At 31.3% G+C, this 24245-nt stretch overlaps 1 protein-coding gene across 5 annotated transcripts in view; it reads left to right on the top strand.

Moving 5' to 3' along the window:
• The window catches only part of LOC127735000 (limbic system-associated membrane protein-like), a 67582-nt gene that overhangs the window by 28080 nt on the left and 15257 nt on the right, over positions 1-24245 (top strand). For 4 of the 5 annotated variants that reach the window (XM_052245062.1, XM_052245061.1, XM_052245063.1 and 1 more), the window contains exons 2-5: positions 12392-12501; positions 14568-14772; positions 18771-18926; positions 22144-22212. In XM_052245062.1, the coding sequence (XP_052101022.1) occupies positions 12392-12501; positions 14568-14772; positions 18771-18926; positions 22144-22212 (540 nt within the window). The remainder of the gene's footprint in view (positions 1-12391; positions 12502-14567; positions 14773-18770; positions 18927-22143; positions 22213-24245) is intronic. The other variant, XM_052245064.1, reaches the window with a different exon arrangement.

Below are 24245 nucleotides of genomic sequence, written 5' to 3'. Positions count from 1 at the left end.
ACTATAGCTAGATAAAGAAACTTTGCATTTAATACATATTATAATTTAAGCTTTGTTTTGTTTAAACAAACATTTCTTGAAGAACGACGCGACTGTTCTGTGGGTTTGTCATCTACGTAACTATAACTATGATACTTGTATTGACTGTGTTATATCTAACGAGTTACTAATTTTATGCTCATTATATTCTTCTGAATGCTTGAAATTGTTATTTGATGTAGTTGAAGAAACAAAAAATTCCAAGACCCGAGTATGCTGCTCGCTATCTACAGTTAGTTATTCGATTGATTTCGGAATGCTTATTCAAGACTGTTTATGACGTCGTTACGCTGAATCCATTTGATGTATACTGATTGATACTTAAGTCTGAGAGAACATGATTTATTTATTAATTGTCAATGGCTTTGAACTAGCTTTCATTAGCTGCGAGTAGCAGTTGTTTTAATTTGTTTTTGAGCTTTGTACCCATCTGATACGCCAAGCCATTTACAACCGATTTTTTTAAAGTAATTTTCAAGCATATTATTGAAACTTTGCCCATTTTTCAAATACATGCTTTGCATCAACTTTAAACTTTGCACTATTATTTTTTCAAATCAATTATGATAGAAATCTCTTTAGCAGCTGTTGAATGTAAATGACAAAATAAGCATGCAAATAGTCTCATATTAGATAAGTTAAAAAGGAAGTAGGACATAGTTTTCAAAAAAGTTGCGAAAATAAATCGAGTTTTCATATTCACACCGGTCCATTCTGTGAACGATTTAATCGATGAAATGGATAGGATCTAAACCACTTTGGATATGAGAATGACAAATCACATCAAACGAGAAGGCATCGAATCCTGGCATCTCTTAATTGTTCACTTAATCTTTTGGTTTACTTGTCATGGCATGAGACTTGGTAGAAAAAAGTAACTAGATTTGACGACAGTAGAAAGTCAAAGGAATTTGTAAATTGGATAACCTGTTAACTTAGAGTCGTTTCTCTGATGAAGATTATGTATTCCATTTATTAAATATTTTTCATCGGCTAAAGAAATACATCCTTCATATTTTATAGATGTGTCAACTCTTTTGAACATCTAATGTCGATTGAGACTCAGAGGACCTGCGAACTTCTGCAATATAAATTATGTATATGAATCATTTAATCACAGTGCCAGGGATCATGAAATAAAGTAAAGCTGTCAAATACCAAGTTTCATTACTGTTGCTGAAACATTATTCAAAGAAACTCTGCCTATATGTTTATGAAAATTATATGAAAAATTTAGCGATAATATACATTCTTTGCTTTTTTATTACATTGAGTTAGTATTTTTTTACACAATTAGCAAAGGTAATTGTTAAAGATTTCAAAATCATATCAAGAAGGGAAAAGGTAAATAATGGTTGCAATAGTTACTGTTAAAAAGTGTGCTATTTTCAGGTGAACAAATCGTCTTCCTACAAAGTGGAAACCAAGTTCAGTAACGGCATACAAAGACACAATCATATAAAAGTTCGATTTACCTTAAGAAAAACGTGTTTATGTCTTTAATGTACAATGCAACTAACTGAAATGACTGAATCAATACATATCTATATATATATACTTTATGAAACGCAATTGTAGAAAGCTATGTGCTGTCATTAATTTACGCTAAATTCAATTTGTATGTAGTCATACAGCTTTTTTTCCCTTTAACTTAACTATTCTTCTCTTAACATATTCTCATTTTTACCTTTTATCAAAAAGTACAAAATAATATTAATTAAAAAAAACTATTATACTCAATTATTTAGCCATTTTGAGACTATAATTGCTGATTTTTTTTTGTTAGTATGTCATCATAGATTATATGCATTAATCTCTTTTGCATTTTTTCCATACGTATAATTTATAATATTATTTATTGAATATAATCCAATATATACTTACGTACTTTGTAAAATTTGTTTGTGCTTTATTGCAGATTGCAGCGCGCAGGAAACAGTATATCCTAACCCTCAAGGTATCCTTGTGATCGCATCCGCTGCAACATCTGTATTGCATGAAAAATAAGACGTTTTCATTTTTTTGAGTAAAATTGTCTTCAAAAATAATTTAAATTCATGCAAAACAGACGCAATGCATTTTTCACTTTTGCGCACAATTGCATCGAAATCACAAAAAGACAGGCGTTAACTGCACCAATGAAATCAAAGCACAATATATTATATGTCAACCTTTTCTTACATGTTTTATTTATAATTTTGATTGTTGTCTATTTTTCAATGTACCATTTATTCACGTTTTAATGCCAATGTTAACTTTTCAATTTAACAAAGAAACGTAATATTTCGCTGTTTCTATGTAGATATAGTTAATAGAATAATAAAGTTGCTTAATGATAGACGTCAAAGGCTCCTACAGAACCAGAAGCTTGCGCAAACACAACTATTTAGAACCGAACATCAAATTCAATAAAAGGAAATTTAAACTTTAAAAAAAATTACTAAGATAGAGAACCTTTGAACTTTATGTTACTGCTAGCTAGCATTCATCAATAATGTTTTAACTTTGTTATCCCGTTTACAAATCAGCGCTCGTTGTTTTGACACTAGGCAATGCAGGTATGTGCCTTTATTTTGATATGCATGAAGTTACTCTGCATCTGAAACAAATCTATATTTTTAAAACGGTTTTAAGCCACCATGGATCTTTGAATTAATATTTCAATTTTCTTTTTACGTTTCATTTTTTTTATATACATGCATTTTGGCACATATCAATATTAACTTTAACTTACATAAAATAAAATTGATTTTTATGATATTTACTTTTTTATAGTTAAAATTTTAAGAATCAAATCTTCTATATTTAATACATTCATTTTTTAAAAAGGACCTAAATAGAAAATCACAACTGTTTATAGTCAACTTTGCCTGAGGGGCTGAAACCTCTGTTTTCATATAATTGATAAACTGAAAACTTACACTCAAAATGTATTATCTAGATATTTTCATTGGTACAAAATTTATGTCTAGACTAGAAAGTAACAATTATGTATGATGCGAGATTTGGTGCGAAAAGGTAAACATTTCGAAGACACTTAAAAACTTAAATTTAGAATACAAAGAATAAGAACATATTTCAAGCACAATGAAATATTGTGCGCCTTAAAAATAACGGTAGGAGAGTTTAAAGATCGATAAACTATACTGCCTGGTCATTGAATAGAATTGATATTAGTTCGTCGTTGTTTTATGAAGCATTCTTTGAATCTTTATAGATATACTAATGCCTATTTGTTCATTCTGTAAAACACTTAATTTTGAAGATTTTTAGAAATCGAAGAGACGACACAAATCGTCTCCATTTGAAAAATGTTATGTACATTTTTTTTGGGGCTATATGTTATTGTTCAGTTGGGGTTCTGAACTTTTGGTTCTGATGAGTCACTTCGTTTGACATAGATGAAATGTTTATTTCTTATCAATAAGTACGGGTACGGCTTTTATTCAAAATAATATTTCAAAAACCGATATGTCGTTTGCTTTCCAAATACAAGCAGATATATCTGTAAAAAAGACAGATTGGAAGGAATCTTCCTTGATCAATATTCATTGAAGTAGGAGTTATTGCTAACCTTAGTTTTATTGCTACCTTTAGTTTATCTTTGTCGTTCGCGTGTAATCTACGAAATGCAACTTGAAAATATCTGTATAATTTAAATAAGTACATTTGTATACGGGTATTAGTCATACTAGTCTTACTAGTATATGAATTAGTTTTTTGTACTAAGATTGTTTAGCACATATAGTATAGATGTTTTGCGCAAGCACTACTGAACTATTTAAAATAATGTTGGTATCATATTTTAATATTGTTAATGAAAGATGTTTGTTCTTTATACCAGTTATGTTTTACAGTTTATTTATAACATATGTAATCCGCATCTATCGAGTCATGGATTTGAAAATAAAAATCTTATCTTTACGATATTTTTTCCTTTATGACAGAAAACTGAACTTTGAAAATGATAGATGACGGTAGCTTTAACCAACTGAAGAAAACCTAGATAAATGGTTAACAAACTTGTTGTAACCGAGCTGTATAATTTTTTTCCAAATGTTTTCTTTTTTTTACTGAACTTCTTCATATAGAGAAATCAATATACAAAACAAGAGATTATTATTTTTTTTTTTTTTTACTTTTATAAAAAGTGTGTTTTAAGAAGCACTGGCTTAATACAAAAACCAATAACACTTTATAATGACGTAAATGAACTTTGGAAAATGCAAGACAGTTACTTGCTTACATGATACATTTTTCATTTCTACTGCATTTAATTTATCGGAAAAGAAGAACAAGTTCATATTTCATTACTTTTTACATTTATATATGCTATCATTGTGTTTATATTTGATGCCTTTTATTTGATATTGTACAATTTTGGAAAGATGTAAACATCATTACTATTTTGATACTTGCTTTGCAGACAGTGGCGCCCCAGCAAATGTCCCTAAACCAGGAGGTATATTTCAAGCAATTGCAGAACACACAGCGCATCATTAGCAATTACACCAACACAGCGAAATGTCTTATGAACAAGCGTTGTTACTTAGAAATCACGCATACATTAATGGGAAACTTTTTGTCTATTTTCAATATATTCGCAATGTAAATTGATCGAGTACGCAATTGCTATATTGTTGAAGATACGGTTGTGTTCAGATACAAACACATTCGCTCCATTTGTCATAGATTCAAATTGTGCCTTATATCCAAATTCCTGACTTCCAATCGAATATTTACCGATGGCTAGCTTCATAATTTGGAGAGTGGATTATTATGGATTAGCGTTTTTGTCCAGTGGCAAATTTTGCATGCATGCACACGAGAACATGTAAAGTAAAAAGAGAGTTTAAACTCTCTTCGTACTTAACCGAAGCACCGAGCTGAATTTTTAACGTGCTAGTTCACAAATTAACAATCCCTAGGAAGATATGTCACCCTTCCCAGACACATTATTGTGACCCCGAGTCGTCAAGCCATTGATTTCATCCCTAAATACTGTATGCTTAGCAGATGAGCAAAAGATTCCAATTTTCAATTAAGTCTTTGGCTTGATCGATAAAAAGTAGCCTCTAAATTCCATTGCTACGTACATTCTTAATACCAAATCTTCTACTAATGTTTTGTTTTCGACATGCAAGCAACATTTGCCAATGGGCGACATTAACTAACAAAAATCAATAAACGTTGTTGCAATTAAATTTTTTTTTAATTTAGATAATAATTGTTTTGTATTACATCATACCAGCTTGAAGCAACTCGTATAGACAGCAACTCGTTGGGTCATACTATTGACCAGTTGTTACTTTTCAACTACATAGAGGGATCATTTATGTTTTCATACATTTTGTTAACCGTTTATCATCCAGTTCATAAATTGTACTTTTTTAGAAGATAAGTTGAAATAAAATCATTTTGGGGCATCATTCAAAACCATCAAATTTGTTCAATTTCGAAAAATGTTGGTGTAATTGTAGAATTTTTAGTTGCAATTAACGAGAAAACAACAAAAGACTACACACGAATTTTTAAACATACACAATTTTATGATGTTGTATTCGTTTAACATAACTTTACATCATGATGGTATGGCTTTACCTATTATCATTATTGATATTGCGACTAAAAATTAATACTGTAAGCACATCTGCGCAGCTGCAAGTTTTTTCTTTCTATATTGTATTACTTTCACTTGAATGGTCAATTCCATTTAACATAAATCTGTAGAAAAGCAAAATTGTTCACACTTCTTTACTAAATATTTGCTGTCAATTTAGACTCTATAATTCATTTCTTTTTCTACAATGGCACGGTAGGTATAGTGTCCGGCTAGGATCGTTGTTTTTCGAGTAATTTGATCGGGCTTTTTCGAGTGTGACCACTTTTTTTCGAGTGATTATGATAAAAAATGTAAACAAACAGACTTCCTTTCTGACAAGACGTGATATAGACGCTTGAGTTTAACATACAAGGATATACAAGGTGTGTTAGTATTTAAGATAAAAATAAATGATCAATCCGATGTTATTTTTTGTTAAAAAAGTTGAATTTGGACTTACAATGCTTTTATTCCAAAAAAACAGAATAAAGCCAATTTTATGCACTTACCAATGCAAATGTCGATGGAAATGCATACATAGAATCCTTATATCCTTAGATATAGAGACACTTTACAAAAATTCTAGTTATTGCATTGAAAACGACATTTTGAGACTAAATTCATTTCTATGTGTTCGGGGTTTTTCGAGAGCAGTCCGGGCTTTTTCGAGTGCGTCAGTGTTTTATCGAGTGATTATACAAATTTCCTATAGCTTAAAATGTTAAATGGCAGTGCATATACGTTCAAATACAATAAAAAAGAGTTCAAATAATGTACTTTTTAAGGCACGAAACCAATGCATTCAACAGTTTGATAATGGTGTACTACGATTAAACTTTATAAACATGTATCGTTCATTTGTATATATTGTTGTTTGTCACTTCTTATAAATTACATGTTCATTGTATATTCATGATGCCAACAATCTAATGTAAGCATAGACAATTTGGATTGAGACGAACGTACATATAGTGTGTTAAGCTGATGAACTATTCATTTCATTGTTAACTGTCTATATAATTATGAAATTTAATTCAAATTTTATTGTAAATGGGAATAAAAACTGGTCGGATTTAGTGTGTGTATGTTTTTTGTTTTTGTTTTTTATGATTTTATTTTGTGGAGGCAGGGAGCAGACTTCTTTCGTTAGAATATTTCTTATTATATAGCTTTTTTCTGATTCTTCTTCCAGTAGGTTTCTTACTGCATTTTTGATAAACAGCCGCGCCATGAGCGCATGCTTCGCCCGTAGCATTTTCAAATAATAAAGTTCATTCTCTTATGGTTGTGGGTTATTATCTATATCATATATATCTTGCATGAATAGACATTTCTCGTATCACACTGCACAGAGAGTGATACGAAAAAGTGATACGAAAATTTGCGTTAATTTGATTTGCTTATCCAAAATCAAAAGATGATATTACGGCATCTCATTGGCTATTCGTTAGGTCATTTATGACCTTCAAAGGTTACGACGTTGTATATTTCGTGTGAAAAATACTACACCAAGGATTTGCGTACTTTTTGATTTAACACAATGAGAGTATTGACCATATTAAGACAAATAGGTTTAACAACTTGTGAGAATGGGATACCGTTATTTAATTCAAATAGAATAAACTCGCCGTATTATATTGAAATTAAGTAACTAGAGTTGATATCAAACGATATCCGTTCTCACTTGCTATGAAACCTATAAACAATTTCTCGATGTCATATCAAAAATTCATGAAAAACTAAAGGGAGGTTACCTTAATCTACGGAAATCAGTCACCAACGTTTCGTTAAAAACTTCTTAAAGCACTTTAACAATATTGTCTGAAAACTGTAAAATCGACCCTTTTTAGCTGATCTGGCCAAAAAGTGTCAAGTGAGATTATCCCATCACTTGGCGTTCGTCGCTGTCCGTCTTCCTCGTTCGGTAACTTTTACAAAAATCATTTCCTCTGAATCTACTGGACCAAGTTCATTATAGATAGAGATAACTGTAAACAGCAATAATGTTCAGTAAAGTAAGAATTACAAGCAAGTCACCATCACCAAAACAGAGAATTGTGTCATGAATTCTATTCTTGTCTTCAATGTTGAAGAGTGTCCTTTGTTTAATATGCACTGCAGCACATAGACCAAGGTGAGCAACACAGGCTCTTTAGAGCCTCTAGTTTGTTTAATAAAACCCAATAACTCGGAACGTAAAATCTGAAATTTACAAAATCCGGGAGGATATCTCAATAGATATAAACAATTCTCCGAAGTTTCATGTAAATTGGTTACAGCGTTTATGAGTTATTTTCCGACTTGCTGACGACGGACGGACAACGGTATACCATAATACCACTCATGATAATATACGTTCCGTATAAAAACTCTAGGGATCACCACGAAAAATATTATTACCTGTGACAACAAAACAACCATGAAATGAAGTTGAAAAGATTATGAGTCCCCTGCACTATGTTCAAAAGACTTTTTAATAAAGGATCCAATAATTTCTAATTTAATACTGGAAAGTTGTGGTAGAACGTTTTCCGAACAGAATTAAATTGAAATAGGTTAATTTTGATCACCGTAGTAATATGGTTTTGTGATTTGTTGGGAAGATATGATATTGTCATTCACTTGATTTAAGTTATAAACTAGAAAAAGTCATTTTTCAAGTCAAGAATACCTTTTTTTATCAAAATTTTATTTTTAAAAAACCCGGACCATTTGTTAAAAAACCCGGACGATTTCATAGTTGCTCTCGAAAAAGCCCGGACAATAATAAACACTTATTTTATTTGTTAGATACAAGGAAATGGTGCTCCTTTGTTGATCAAAACATGTATAGTAATCAAAATAAGTTGGGTAGTCATGAAAAAAACTATTACAGATAATTGACCTTATCGCATGTTTTTTCACTCGAAAAAGCCCGAACTACACTCGAAAAAAAAACGGACCGAATCACTCGAAAAACCACGATCCTAGCCGGACACTATACCTACCGTGAATGGCATAATATAACATTCTAACAAGTTTTTATTGTTTAAAATTTTTTTTTTTTTTATTGTATGATGGAATTTCTCATTCGACATTACAATTAGTCTCTTGCAGGTCGATGATTAAAAGGCATGTTGAACCATTAGTCTATTTAATAAGCATGTTTTTTTTCTTGTTGTCCTTTCAGATTGAGCACAGAATCTTCTTACCATTTATTATATTTCACATTTAATGTAGACATTATTAACCAAATCTGTAAATTTTGCATTTTCAAACTAAATCTTCTTACGTTGCACGTCTATTCGTGACCATTTAAGTGTTACTTCTAAAGATTAAATAAAAACATATTTAAAGTTTTTCTTCTATACCTCTTTTTTTTGTCATAGGTTATTATTGCATCGCTTGTCTAAAATGTCTGCTAGACTGATAACACCAGTGAATTACATTTCGTAACAAAGCTTAGCAGTTCTATATTTCATTAATCATTTGCATGAATTGTCATGACTTTTGTAATTCTATTCTGTCATATAGATTATTCAAGAAATATTCATCATGGAGTGGTCCATGTAAACGTTTTTTAAAAGTCTGACAAATGATTTTTTTTAGAATCGTGCGTATGAACACTTATTTTCATCTAGACTGCACAAAATAACAAACATAACCTGAGAGTTCGAGTAACTGTTAACATGTATTTCATTGAAAAATGTCTAACAATGTGTCGTCATTTACACTTGTACAGTAAATTGTATGTGTCAGTTCCGACACACGCATCGTTAGACTGAACTATTGGGACTTGTTGCTAAAAATGTCAGATTCTTTAGATATATGTGTACTTCTAAGTCAATAAAGTTTATATTGCCAGGCTCGTATTAAATTCAATTTTCATTACCAAATGCTTCATCTCAAGAGGGCAGTAAAACAAGAAACAAACTTACAAGAAATAAATAGTTTTAACAAGTTTTCTATTTAATCCTTATAAACCGACTTTAAGAACTTTTTATCATCGATTTTGTATCTTTAAGAATTCCCATCGCTCTTATCTTTAAAATGCAACGGTTTTGTCTACGTATCTTTAATATCTAACCCTTTATGACTGTTCTGATGACTAAACCAATATTTGTAAATATGCATGAAATTTACATCTTAAAGGGTAATTTATAGCTTTGACCTGATCAAATCCAATCAATAATGCCCTCTCAGGACATTTGTACAAAAGCTATAGTACAATATTCTAAAGGCTCTTCCCAACGATTTGGCAGGAATGGAAATTAGAACCAATTTATTTATTGTAATAGTTCGACATTGATGAAAGTGAATCATGGAAGTAACTAATATTACAAAGTACTTCTTTACATAACACGTTTTTTTATACATTCATCCTTTTTTTATTCTATGTATGTACACCATGCTAAAAAGAGTTTCACACAAATCAGTGATTTGATACAACTCTGACAAACATATGCATTATCAGACAGATAAAGCATATCATTGACGCATCATAAATACAGTGACAATTTACCTTCAGTAAAAGATGCTTGTCACATGAGTTTTACAAAACCAGTAGGAAACTACAATTGAATTAGCATATACGAATGTCCATTGTCCCACTTGATATTTGTCAGTGCTTTGTTTATATATACTTACCTTCATTAATCAATGTAAAGACTGACAATGAGGTTGTCACCGGACGTCTGTCATTTTGAATAATTTGTTTTATTTACTATGCGTGATATTCCAAAGAATAAACCCCAAAAAAGGTGCGATTTGAAAAGTTTACAAGCAATACTTTCACATACACCATTGCTAGTTATACCGTATTACAATAAATCTTCTGCATAATAATACAAACGTACATAAATACAATACGATTTATGCATTCGTTCTATAAAATAACATGTTTCTTTCTTTTTTAAATCATAAAATATATGACAATACTGTTTGTTATTATCGACGAGCAATTGCAAAGGGAACAATGACAACACATTTTTAAAGACTATGATATCATTGTATTACTTTCTGCATTTTCTCTGACGACCATAGTGTGAAACTTTTAAGAGAAATTGGACAGTATATAACCAAACTCATCATATACATATGCAAGAGATATTTATATACGAATAAAATGGTCCGTTGATCGAAATAACTATTTGAATTATGACTATATATTTTTTTTCTTCAAATTGTCAGTTTCTAAGATAGCACTTAAAGTCAATTTATATTCAAATAGAAATCACCTTTTCGTAACTTTTGTCAAAAATTGTCATTTTTGCTCTTATAAAATTATTCATAAATATTTTTCAATGCGTGATGTTTTCGTTTAGTGAAGTAATATGTATTTGGGAGAAGACAGTTTAATTCTCTACTCTTATTATCTTGGGATTTAGTTCTCTTTGGACACAAGATGATTTGCGTGCTAACTGTTACTTTTAAACGAAAAAAGGCATTCCAGTGGTAAAATGGTTGTCTAGAACTGATTACTTAGTTAGGATTAAGAAATAGAACTCCTTTCTAACTCCAAAATATTGTCTTATTAAGAATGCTGTTTTAAATATGTATTTTTCACTTTTATTTCCCTAGAGTTCAATTTGTTGATAGTTGATTGAGGTGCTCAAATAGATTATCACACCCAAATGAATTTCTCTGTCAGTTAAGCAAGCATGCGATCTGACAAATCTCAAAAGACACTTTTCGATTTTTATAAGCATCCAAAAAGAGAAATTGAGATCATCATAATGCTTTATTCATCTATGGTAAGATATTGATTTAAGATTTTTCACAGAATTCTTATGTTTGGGTAATTAGTGTTTAATATGCAAAAGACATATGACGGCGTTTGCCACTTTGTTCATCGTTAGATATATAGTAGAAAATGAATTAAGGAATCGCCTAAGCGGTAATTGAATGTTTGAGTCAATTTGAAAGACTGTATTCAGAAACTCACTCAATTAGAAAACAATCTATTAATTGAAAAGACAAGTCTAATTGGTGTAATAGTTCTTAAATTAAAGACTGTCTTTTATGAACACATTTTCTGTACTGATAACGTGACATTGTAGGATCTGAAACGCACTTAAACAATTATTTAAATGTCAGAAACTGCAATGCTTTGCTATTCATTTACAAAATTTATATTTTTGCGTCCAAATTACTTAAGTCATGAACTATTATATATGCTATACTGTGCAGTTACTGCAGTAATTGTACATTTCCATAAACAATACTGAAATAAAACAAAGAAGAACCCAAAGACAAATCACAATCATAAGTAGAAAAGGGACAGTCAGTGTCAATAACGGGCCAACACTTACCCTAGTAAAGTCTGGGCTAGCACTCCATCTTTTATGAAGGGAATGTCGTTTCTGTCACTATAGTAACACTATCTAATTACATAAACATTTGTTATGGAAATCAGTTAGTACTTTATGAAAGATCACGTTAGTTCTTGCGATGAGTTGTGTTATGAATTAATAATTGATAATTTTATCATTTTCAGCAATTATACAATATCAATGTGTTTATGATTGAGGTTAATGAATGTCTAAAAAATGAGGTCACTGTAACTGTATAACTATATGATTGTTGATGATCTTTTTAACTATTGGCAAACACATGCTGTCATTTTATATGAAAAATTTATGCATGCTATCTTCTACCTTTCATACTTAGTCAAATATTTTTTAATAAGAAAAATAAAATAACATTTTTATCTTGACGATGTAATCAGGGCTCTTTTAATATTAATAAAATGTACTTTAAATATAATTTCAGATGTTTTTGCAGTCGATCCAAGTTTTGATGTTCCAGTCTTCAATGTCACTGTCATTGCAGGAAAGACTGCCATATTACCATGTACTGTAGAGAATCTTGCTGGACACAAGGTACATAGTCTATAAATGATTAGAATTCATGGAAGCAGTTTTTGTTTGTTGACCGCAAAATCAAGGACAAAGTTATTAGATACTTAGTATATGAAGTTCAAACTGCCGAACTTCTAATTTTGAAGTTCTAGCTTCTTGTTAATACAGAACTTTTTCATTTATCTCTGTTTGATTTGACTAGATCAACGTTCATCGCTCTCTCTCTCTCTCTTGAGCCAAGTCTAGATATTGTAAGTTTTATTTTTCTTTGAATTTATTTAATGTGATAGAATTAATATCTTGACTGCTATTGTTCTGTTATATTGTAATTATCAGTGCAACACTTTATCATTGCTGTTTTAAAGAAAATCCAAACAATTTCTGTTTTGTCATTGCTGTAGTCAAGGAATCGAAGAAATGTGTCGTATTCGATCTTATATGGTTTTTTTTCTTCATGAATGTCACTTTGTAACTATTAAAACTAAAGTCAATAATGAACGAAAACATTAAATATCTTAAAATTAGAACTTTTTTTATCTCTATCAATTAAAAAAGAAAAACTACTGAAAAAATGTACATATATCATTAATATTTACATGATGAAAGTAACATTTGATAAATTTCATACGCCCAAAGGGCATTCTGGATTCACCTTCATCAGGAATGCCCAATCGGCAATCCAAAAAAAAATAAAATCCAAGGATGTATAACCGCGAAAACGAGAAAAGCTATATGATCAAAATGATCTAACGTAAAATCCAATTAATTCCATCTACGGTCAACTTTGCCTGAGGTTGTTGGAGACTTAGTTTCATAATAATTTCTGAATTTATCAACGGAAAATCATGTAAGTACCGAGGCCTTGACTACTGAGCCGATGATACCCTCGGTGACTAATAGTCCACCAGCAGTGGTATCTACCCAGTGCTAAAACTTTATAATTTGCATGCCTCCGAAGCCTTTTTCTAGATTTACCGTCATCAGGAATGCTCAAAGTCATGCAAAAGCTCGAAAACGAATGATGTAAAAGTACCGAAACATGTGAATAGCTATATGACCAAAACGAATTTGAAATAATAGCCAAAGCATCTGAAGTCAACTTTGCCAGGGGGAGTTTGAACCTTTGTTTCATAATAATTTCTATATTTCTGTGCAAGGAAATCATGTCCGAAGCTCTGACTACTTTCAAACTTAACAATTCTAATTAGTTTCATAATAATTTCTGAATATCAACGGAAATTGCATAGATATTTTCCACCACGCACTGTTTTATGAACGTTTATCTTAATAATCATAAAAACACAACAGTTCAACTCCGAAATTGAATACTATTTTGTATGTGTAAACTTCCCTTTCGGAACTAAGACATATTTCGTGAAAACTAATTATACACTGATTAAATATTAAAACAGCAAGCGCAACATTTTAACAGTTTAATCAACCTTTAAGTCCTAATGCGTATCAATGTATATTATAGTACCACAACGAAGCTACAAATAAACGTTTCACAAGCCACCACTTATAATTATCTTTCACACTGTATAATTACCAATTCAACTAAATTACCAGCTGTAAAACCGCTTGGCTTGTTTTAAAACAGAAGTTCGTTAAAATGTTCTTATATAATTATCGAGTGTACGACTATAACACTATAAAACACCAAAGTCTTGTCACAGGCTGACAGTGTCAAACTTTATAAAGCGTTTCCAACTTCTGAATTAGGTTAGATAAATTCCTTCAGTGTAGAATTGTTCGATTTAGAGCTGATAAAAGCAGATGAATTCAGGGGGAATGCATGATGAACGATTGTTTTTCTCGACCATAGAAACTCTACAGAGACTTAATTTACAACTTATATATGGAAATAATTCGACATGTCAGTGTGAAGGACATGGCGTGAATATGATAACGAATACATATAGGTACCATTACGGTTAAAAGGTCAATGAGATATTTTGTCAATTTATAGAATAATTTCCAACTAACTTTTACATATTACTTTTAACATAATACGAACAGATGGGTGCTGAATAAAATTATTGACCATTTGCCAGTAAAAAAATAAAATAAAATATTTTGTGTTACAGGTCGTCTGGACAGACAGATTTTCTACTTTGCTTACCTACGATATAGGGCGGATAATAGACGATGATAGAATAGGCATAGAAAGACCATTCACAAACGACTGGAATTTACTAATTCATGATGTCAAGTACAGCGACGCTGGGAAATATGTCTGCCAAATAAATACGACACCAGTCAAAACGAAAACAGTTATGCTACATGTGCTAGGTATATATGTTATCAAATTTCATATCTTAGGTAAAACATTTATGATGGATAATTTATTACAGTGGGTCAACAAATATGATGAGGTATCTAAAGTTCATTGATTGACAATTTTTTATATAAGATTGGTGGTAGAGTGCCATCGCGCTAGCGTGATGAAGCATCATATTCTTTCCTTACAGTACACTATATATAACGAAGTAATGACCGTTAATTATTCGTACAGGGATTCAACTATTACATAATGTTTAGGTGTATTTCAAATAATGGGATTCATAGTTTATAAACGAAAATCTTTAAATTGTTATATAACATAATCGGTGTATGTTGCATTAAATTAGATTAAAAAATTCTCTGCAAAACTCCTAGTAGATTCGTTAATATTCAGTTCCACAAAGTATGATTTCACTAAAATTTGCAACAACAAAAAAAGTAAAGAAAAAAGGTTTGTTCACTGATTTCTTCTCTGGTAGCATAAAACCATTATTTAGGAGACATAATTACGTTTCCAAGAGTCGATTTGTGATAAATCATCCTAAATTATTGAATACACTTACACTGAGCACTTTTATAAGGTGTAAAATGTTAAGCATCTACCCATTGTATATATTCCCTTCTGTGTATACCTTTTATATGACTAAAACATTTATTGATGAGTTGTCAGAAACTGCAAGTCCCTTTGTTGCGACTAATGATCAATTGATTTGAATATATTCGGTATTTCTTCTCAGTGCTGACCTTGCTTGTATCTCATATCATCCATTTTATTTTACGTGAATCATGCTGACAGCATTTCAGAAGTGCTGTTCACGGTCCAATGTGTTTGAAGCTCCCGTCGATCATTTAACAATTCTATGTCTTTCATATGTTTAACAACTGGAATAATATAGATTTCCGCCAAAATAAAAGAGTTGGCTCCCAAAAGTATAATCACGAACATTCTATTCTTTATTTTGTTTAGGTTGAAATACGTTATTGTCTCATTGAACTTTACTCCAAACCTCCTTCCTGACCATTCGATGCTTTTTGAATTTACTGTTTGTTGTTTTTTCTTACGTCACATATATATATATATATATATATAATTACTCTAAATATCAGCACAACAATGTTAATAGATATAAGAAGATGTGGTATGAGTGCCAATGAGACAACTCTCCATCTAAGTCAAAATTTATAAAAGTAAACCATTATAGGTCAAAGTACGGTCTTCAACACGGAGCCTTGGCTCACACCGAACAGCAAGCTATAAAGGGCCCCAAAAATTACTAGTGTAAAACTATTCAAACGGGAAAACCAACGGTCTAATCTATATAAAAAACGAGAAACGAGAAACACTTATGAACCACATCAACAAACGACAACTACTGAACATCAGATTCCTGTCTTAGGACAGGTGCAAACAATTGCAGCGGGTTTAAACGTTTTAATGGTACCAAACATTTACCCTTTTTCTGAAACAATAGTGTAACATCACAGCATAGAAAGACACACTATAAGATATCAACTGAAATAGCTTAACTCAATCAAAGGACATATTAACACCAGTGAACATACACTGAACAAATAAATTTGACCTATGATACAATGCAAATACAAAATAAATAAACTAAGGGAAGAATAATAAAAGTAACATGTTATACCGCTATGAAATGTTAAACAATATAAGAAAAACAATATGCTCGAACAAAAATATCAGCCATTTGCAATTACTTTAAACACAGGTAAATGGAATAATTTTGTTGTTAGGTATACGTGTACAGTTCAAATAGAGAAAGGAAATATTTTTACAAAATAAATAATTTTGATGTTCATAGTACGAAGTCAAAATTTATAATAATACCAAACACTTATCCAATCTATATAAATCTGCAAATTTACTTGTTGTTCCCTCGCCGGGATTCGAACTCATGCTATATATATATATATACGTCTTAACATGTGAGAACTTTACGATAGACATTCTCCATCGGATAACTCGTGGCTATACAGGGCTAACACCATAATATTTGTCTCAAATTTAGCCCCAAAATGTTAGATCTTTAAATTTGCGTTCTCAAATTTGTGTTCTTCCCTCAGCGGGATTCGAACCATTGCTTCTGTGACATCGTGGCAACTCCGCCTGCACTGTGTCCAGGGCCCTAGACCACTCGACCAACTAAGCTATATAAAAATATAGTTTTCGTTAGTCGAGTAATGCCTTTCCTCGTCGGCTTTATATAACACAGCTCCTTGAGCACCGCCCCTTGGTGTCTGTTGCAGTAGGGAAACCTGTACACGATTCTCAATACCTATTACTGCAATATATGTTATTTGCTGTGAATAAACTTTTGTTACATTTATGTTTATTTCTCTGCATCAAATACGATGAGGTTTGTTAGAGCTCTCAAGCTCAAAATCCTAGAGCATTGTCCCTTGGTACCTGTTGTAGCTAAACAATCAAATTTATTTATACATTTCCAGCAAAAAAGTAAAATAAAAGTAACTGCAAATAAATCAAGTCAGTGAGAGGACATTTCCCACATCTCTGGAGTAGCAGCTCTTAAATACTTTTTTAATTTAACATGTAACAGCCTGCATGTATCACTGTATATCAATATTTTAGGAGTATTATATGAATGTATGTTGTAAAGATTATATTTGTTATATTTGTATGCCCCCTGGGGACCTAATTTGGAAAATAAAATATTTTATCTTATCTTATCTTATCTAGGGCTATAACACAGTACATGACGTATAAGGATAAGTTGGATGGTATATCTTTCAGATCAGCTATGTTTTGCCCGTCGTAAATATATTATATACAAGTCTTAAGATTTGGGCAGCGATATTGATACGAACAAGATAAAATTTCAATTCATTTCATTTTGTTCATTTATTTTCTTTTATCTTTTATTTCTTACTGTCGAACAAGTCTTAAGACTGTAATGAGTTTTTCTGTTTGTGCTGAATCGTCGCTAAATTTGTGACAATTCTACGACTGACATGCTCCATCGGATAATCAAGGGCTAGCATAACAAAATACATATATTTCGTTTCTAATGTTAGATCTGTGTTAGCAAATAACGCAGGTTTGGTCCTTCTTTCGGCTGGATTTGAACCCATGCTTTAGTGACATTGTGTGGCAACACCACATGTACTGTGTCCAGCGCCCTAAACCATTCGGCCATTTAGGCTTCGTAACAATATACCTTCCGTTATTCGAAGAATGCATTTCCCCGTTGGCTTTATCAAGGGTTGTAACACAGTTCTTTATTGACAGTGGCAAGTAGATGGTATACCTTGAAGATCAGTTGTTTTTCTTTTCAAATTTGCGCTAGCATTTTTTATTGTTTTTCCATCAGCGGGAATCGCTGTCTGCGTTGTGGCCAGCACCCTAGACCACTCGACCAACTCGGCTTTGCCTTATGAAAATAAAGCTTTTGCTAGTCGAGTTATGACTTTTCTCGTCGTTTTTTTCTGGGATTGTAACACAGAACAGGAGGTATAGTGACAAGTTCACGGCATACCTTGCAAATTAGCAGTTTTGGTTTGTATATAAGGATTATCGTTTTACTTACCATGCAATCACCTCAATATTTATTGTATTATATACGTTTGAATATATGACAACTATACGATTGAAGTTCTCCATCGGATAACCTATAGTTAGACAGGGCTAACACCATGGTTTATATATAATTCGTTTGAAATTTGAACTATTAGATTGATTTATACATATATTCATAACTTTAAAGCAAGGAGAAGTCTTATGGGATGATAAATTGTGTGCATTACTATATTGCACAGACACGTGAAGTAATGTGGCTGTAAAACTTTTTATAGTAATTTTCTTTATTCAAAATCAACATCTTATTTTTGAATTATTACAATAAAAGTCATAAAAAAGAAAATGTGCAAACAATAGTCAAAACGATTAATGAAAGCAAGTTAGATTTTTATTCCTTATATATGGAATTAATTATTCCTCCTTTCATTCCTAATTTTCGTTTTATTTGCAGTTCCCCCTAAAATTAACGTAAATTTATCATCCGGTGACATCATTGCCAGAGAAGGGGACACTGTGACTTTGACGTGTAACGTTTCAGGCATTCCTGCTCCAACCGTCCATTGGTATAGACGTCCACTTGATCATGGCATCAGTAAAGCCAAAGAAAGTAAGATGAAGTTTTCTTCATTTGATTAATATTTGATTATATCTCAACTCTTGCATTCATGAAAATACCATAGTAATTTTGCTTCATGAATACTTTAATCGCTCTCAGTACAATGAATTATAATGGAAAGGGTGTGGGAAATCTACTGAGAGAAAAAATGGTGTGAACTATATCAGTTTGGTTTCAGATCTAAAATCCTTGCAGCCAATAGATTAGCGATTACAGCTATTAATACATGTTTATATTCACAATGTATTGAACATAAACAATATTTTTGGCTTTTTTTATTGTGTCGTTGGGTTACGAACTGATTAACGTAGCCTAACATCTTTCTGTTTTTATATGATATTGAATATCAATGCAATCATAGGCGGTGCTCTGCATTTGCGCCAATTGGCATTTCATTTGTGCCAATATAATACATTTTATTTGCGCCAATGATACAGGTAAATAGTATAAATAATATATCTATATTGAAAAGAGACTTTTGATAATAATGTTACAACATCGCGTTGATAGCATAATGTAATATATTCATTTTAAATCGCATTCAACAATAAACCAAAATTATACCATTAAACACCGAATAGTTTTTTTAAATGTTGAGATTGTGTTGCACTTTTTGCTGGTCTAACCCGTGTTTGACTGTATCATTCAATGTTATTTATAATTGTTTTGCTGCTCACATCTGTTGTGATTCTGGCTTTGCAACTTTTTGGTACACCCATCTCCGTTTTTCAATACATTAGCTATCTTAAATGTGAGGTCTTAAAACTAATTATTGACGTATTTCTTCCTCTATTTGTCTCCGAATTATTTTTATTCTGTCACCTCAAACATGTGAACTCTATACTATTTTATACCTTTCAGTGATTCAGTTTTGTATGAGAAATAAGTATGAACTCACTTACTAACCCAATGGTGAGATACTCTACTACATGTCTTTAAAAAGCCTCATATTCTCGTATTCATCTTATATTAAAACGTTGCCATTATATTTGACCTGTAAATTGGCCCTTAAGCAGTATTTAATTTTGGCGCAAATGCAATGCGCCCATCATAGGAATGATATGAAGTATTAAACGTGAGAGAAGTTATGGATACTTTTTCCAATTTCTTTTGATTAAATGAGTGTAAATCGCGGATTGTTTTGGTGTGCTTTTATTTCAGATTTTTGGGAAATTGTCAATCTGTGTCAAAAAAACTCGATTTATTTTATGCAAATGTATTAAAGAGTACTAAAAAGTAATAAAAAAATTACCGAACACTAAGGTGAATTCAAAAAGGGGAAGTCCATAAAAATTTACCAAATATAACGTTATCAATCAAGGAAACGAGTGAAAAACAAATGTCATATTCCTGACTTTGTACAGGCATTTTCCTCAGAAAATAACAGCAATCATTACAGGGATATTTATATTTTTAAAACTTCAGGTATCTGGTACATGTGTTTATCGATGATGCGCTGGTATTCATTGGTCATTTCTTTGATTATTGACATTTTAAAGAATGTTTCAAAGATCAAAAGATACACTTTCAGTGTGAAAAAAGTAAAATAACAAAAATACCGAACTCCAAGGAAAATTCAAATATGAAAGTCCCTTATAAAATGGCAAAATAAAAAGCTTAAGCACATCAAACGAATGGAAAACAACTTTTATATTCCTGACTTGGTACAAACATTTCCTTATGTAGAAAATGGTGGATTAAACCTGGTTTTATAGCTAGCTAAACCTTTCATTTGTATGACAGTCGCATAAAATTCCATTATATTGACAACAATGTGTGATCAAATCAAATAGACATAATAGGTAAAAATGTCAAAAATAGGGGTACAGCAGTCAACATTATGTTATAATCTTAATCACTATAAAAGCAAACAAATATGTCAACAAAGAAAAAACATAATGGCATATAGACATAGCACATAAGCAAAAATGAAAGACAAGAATACAAAAACTGACCACAACACAACAACACTTTAGCGGGATGCAAGCTCTTGAATACCGAATGAGTTGGGAAATGTATATCCCATATGCAGATGAAGTTGGTATATTGCTACTAAGGTGGGGGAAATTGATAATTTCAAAATTAAAACCGTCTCGTTTGTCATAGTTTCTGATACTGGGATGACTGCTTAAGTCAAATTCGAGGTATAAGTCTAAAAATGAGGCGGAGGAAGCCGTGTCTGTTGTTTCTTTAATTTCTAGTTCTGCAGGATGTATTAATAGAACCTAATCAGAAAAGATTGTATTGTTATGGAAAGAACATCGTCATTATATCTGAATGTGAAATTAAATGATCTGGCTTCTTTGATCTTCTTGTTCTTGACAACTGTCTGAAGGAACTCCGACTCATATGAAAATAAGAAGAGGTCGGCATAGGAATATAGGAATGCCGACAATTTGTTGAAAAAGTCTACCTCCAAATTTAACAAACATGTTGTCAATTAGAAATTCCAGCATACTGATCACTTGTTCCTCTGTGTAGCATGTTTTACCTTTTTGTTCACTGTTAACAAAATATGCCGCATGGTATCCCAAATAAAATTTATAGCGTATGCTACCATTTTTATATTGAAAAGCATAGTGGATTTTTTCTTTTAGACGATTTTACAATTTCACATGGGGAATGTTGGAAAACAGGGTTATTTTGAACGTGTTCAATTCAATGATCCATACAACATAATAACAGATATTTATATATGAAGCCTATCGTTCTATGGTAATATTACATCATCAACCCCAGCTTCTTTAGTTTATGCGTCACTGCTGAAATACTTTGCAAGATCTTGTTCTGAATTTGAGAATTTCACAAAACTAATGCAATTCAAGTCACAAACCCCTTCCAACTGGTTTTTAGAGGAAAATTTATATCTTAAGAAGGGGGAATAATCAGCTTTGTTTTAAATTATTTTTTATGCTAATACAAATTCATCTGTTAATTTCATTTCTATGCATACCAAGATTATAATTTTCACAATCAGTTGAGACATGTGAATAGCAAGCCCAACTTATTAAGACTTTTACTCTTTAAGACCTATTATTTGACAGTAACATTAATATGTAAACCTTATATTATCTATTATACACCACGAATATATATATTTCGTATAAAGATATAAATGAATGAAGCTTTTAAGTAATTTGTACCGTATTCTCATTGCCTCTTTTGTTCTTCATTCATTGACTCGTTCGTTCTATGTTTAAACTTTTAGAATTGGAACCGACGAAGCTTACATATAACAACTATTGGCCATCATGCACATACACTTTTCACAAAACAGGTATAAATTCACGTTATTTTTATTTATTTGCGCATAGCCACAATAGCTAGGCTTGCTTCTGTGTCGTGATAAAAAAATAATAATATAAAAGTTCATTTGTTGAACACTAAGCTTTTATTCAAAACTAATAACATATCATAACTTATAAAATTGAAGATGCTATAAAATTTACTAATTTACATTTTCTAATTTGAAAAAGAAAAGATAATCATTCAATATAAAGACATAAAAAACGAAGGATACGTATGTTCATGCAACTACGTGTGTTTCTATTCCTTTGTGAAATTACACTGAATATTACTTACTTTTTTGAAATGGCACCTGCATGCTGACCTCGGTGAGTTGTTTTAAAGATGAAATTGAATTTGAAATGTCAATAATGTCAACTTTTTCATTTCTTTCGCTTTGGTTTGTGATTGATAATTGCCTAATGTTTATCGCCTATTATATCCTTCATATTTAGGATGACATAATGTCGATAGTGTCAACATATTCTGCTTAAACCAGTCCTTTTTTTTTATGAGTTATATCAACAGATAACAGTTTCCAGATGATTGGTAGGAAACATTATTCTGACTTCGAGTCGACCATTCTTTCATCTTGTCCTCTATTTTATTCGCCTTGCATATAAGCAGCAATACCAATTTTCATGTATTTGAATGAGCCCGGCTCAGAATCTATTCCAGACCATCGCAAATCAAGGGGAGCATGAATCCAGACTTTAGATTTTTTACGAACCTAACAAAAGTTTGTTACAGAAAGCATGGCATGTCGTAGGCAGCCACTATGATACAAAACTTTTGATAAAGATATATAAAAGAAAAAGGTTAGGAATTCTACTATAAATTGAAAGACAAACATGAAATGTTAAACCCTGTGTCTAATTAGAGATTGTCTATGCTTAATTGCTACCTTAGCATATCTTTACATTAATCATATAAACTTTATAACATAATAGTCATATATATTGTAGTCTAGTGAAGAAAAATGTGTTTTTGTATTTTAACATTGTTTTGCTGTTTGTAAAATGCTTTTTTATTTTTGCTTGTGTTTATTCATATATATGCAGAATCGTGTACGTGCATGGTTTTGCCCGATTCTAACAACCAGTAACATTTATACTTGTAATTTATATATATTCACATTCATGTATAGCTATGTATCAAAATTATTCAAACAAATAAGATTTGAAAAAAGCATATTTTTTATGGAAAAATGCAATAGTTGAGAAAATGAAAGCAACGTATATTTTAGTTCACATTTCATGTCGTCGTTCTTTTTATTTAAAAGCACTCGCACTTTACAGTGATTAAAGAGCTGTGTTTACTTTATATAGCTTCAAGCACTGAATTTGCCTGTATTTTATTGATGGAGTGTAAATATGCTTATACCAGTCGTAATTGTGTAATGTAGTATGGGAAATATAAAAACTTAAACTATTCAGTTGAAATAAGCATCAACGTAGAATGAAATTTTTTATTGTTGGTTTCGAAAAATATTAATTATTTCTTCTCAAAATGTTATCTTTATGAAAATAAGTAGATGTCAACAACTTCAGGTGAACGTACGGTACGGCCTTCAAAAATTAGCAAAACCTATACCGAATAATAAGCTATAAAGGAACCCGGAATGATAACATGTGAAACAATTTAAAACAAAACAAAACAACGGTCTAATTTATTTTTACAACCATAAACGAAAAACAGTTATGGCAAACGGCAATCAACGACTACCAATTGATTACAGGATGCTGATATGGGACAGGCACATAAAGAATGTGACGGGTTAATCATGTTTGTTGGCGATCAACCCTCTTCTTAACCTATAACAGTGGTGCAATGGAACAACAATACATATATGCTTTATTTTCTGTATGCGAACTTGTGCTTTTGCAGTACTGCGATATAAAGATAACCTGTAGTTTGAAAATTAGCAATACAGATAGGTGAACTGTCAGTTTATAGACTAAAGTTTGACAAAGTATTAAAGTTTGACAAAGTATTTTGAAACCTTTTTAAACAAAAATCCTATAC

The sequence above is a fragment of the Mytilus californianus genome, unplaced genomic scaffold (assembly GCF_021869535.1).
Source record: "Mytilus californianus isolate M0D057914Y unplaced genomic scaffold, xbMytCali1.0.p SCAF_3, whole genome shotgun sequence".
NCBI lineage: Eukaryota > Metazoa > Mollusca > Bivalvia > Mytilida > Mytilidae > Mytilus > Mytilus californianus.
The sequence above is the reverse complement of the archived record's forward strand: the minus strand, read 5'-3'. Positions and strand labels throughout refer to the sequence as shown.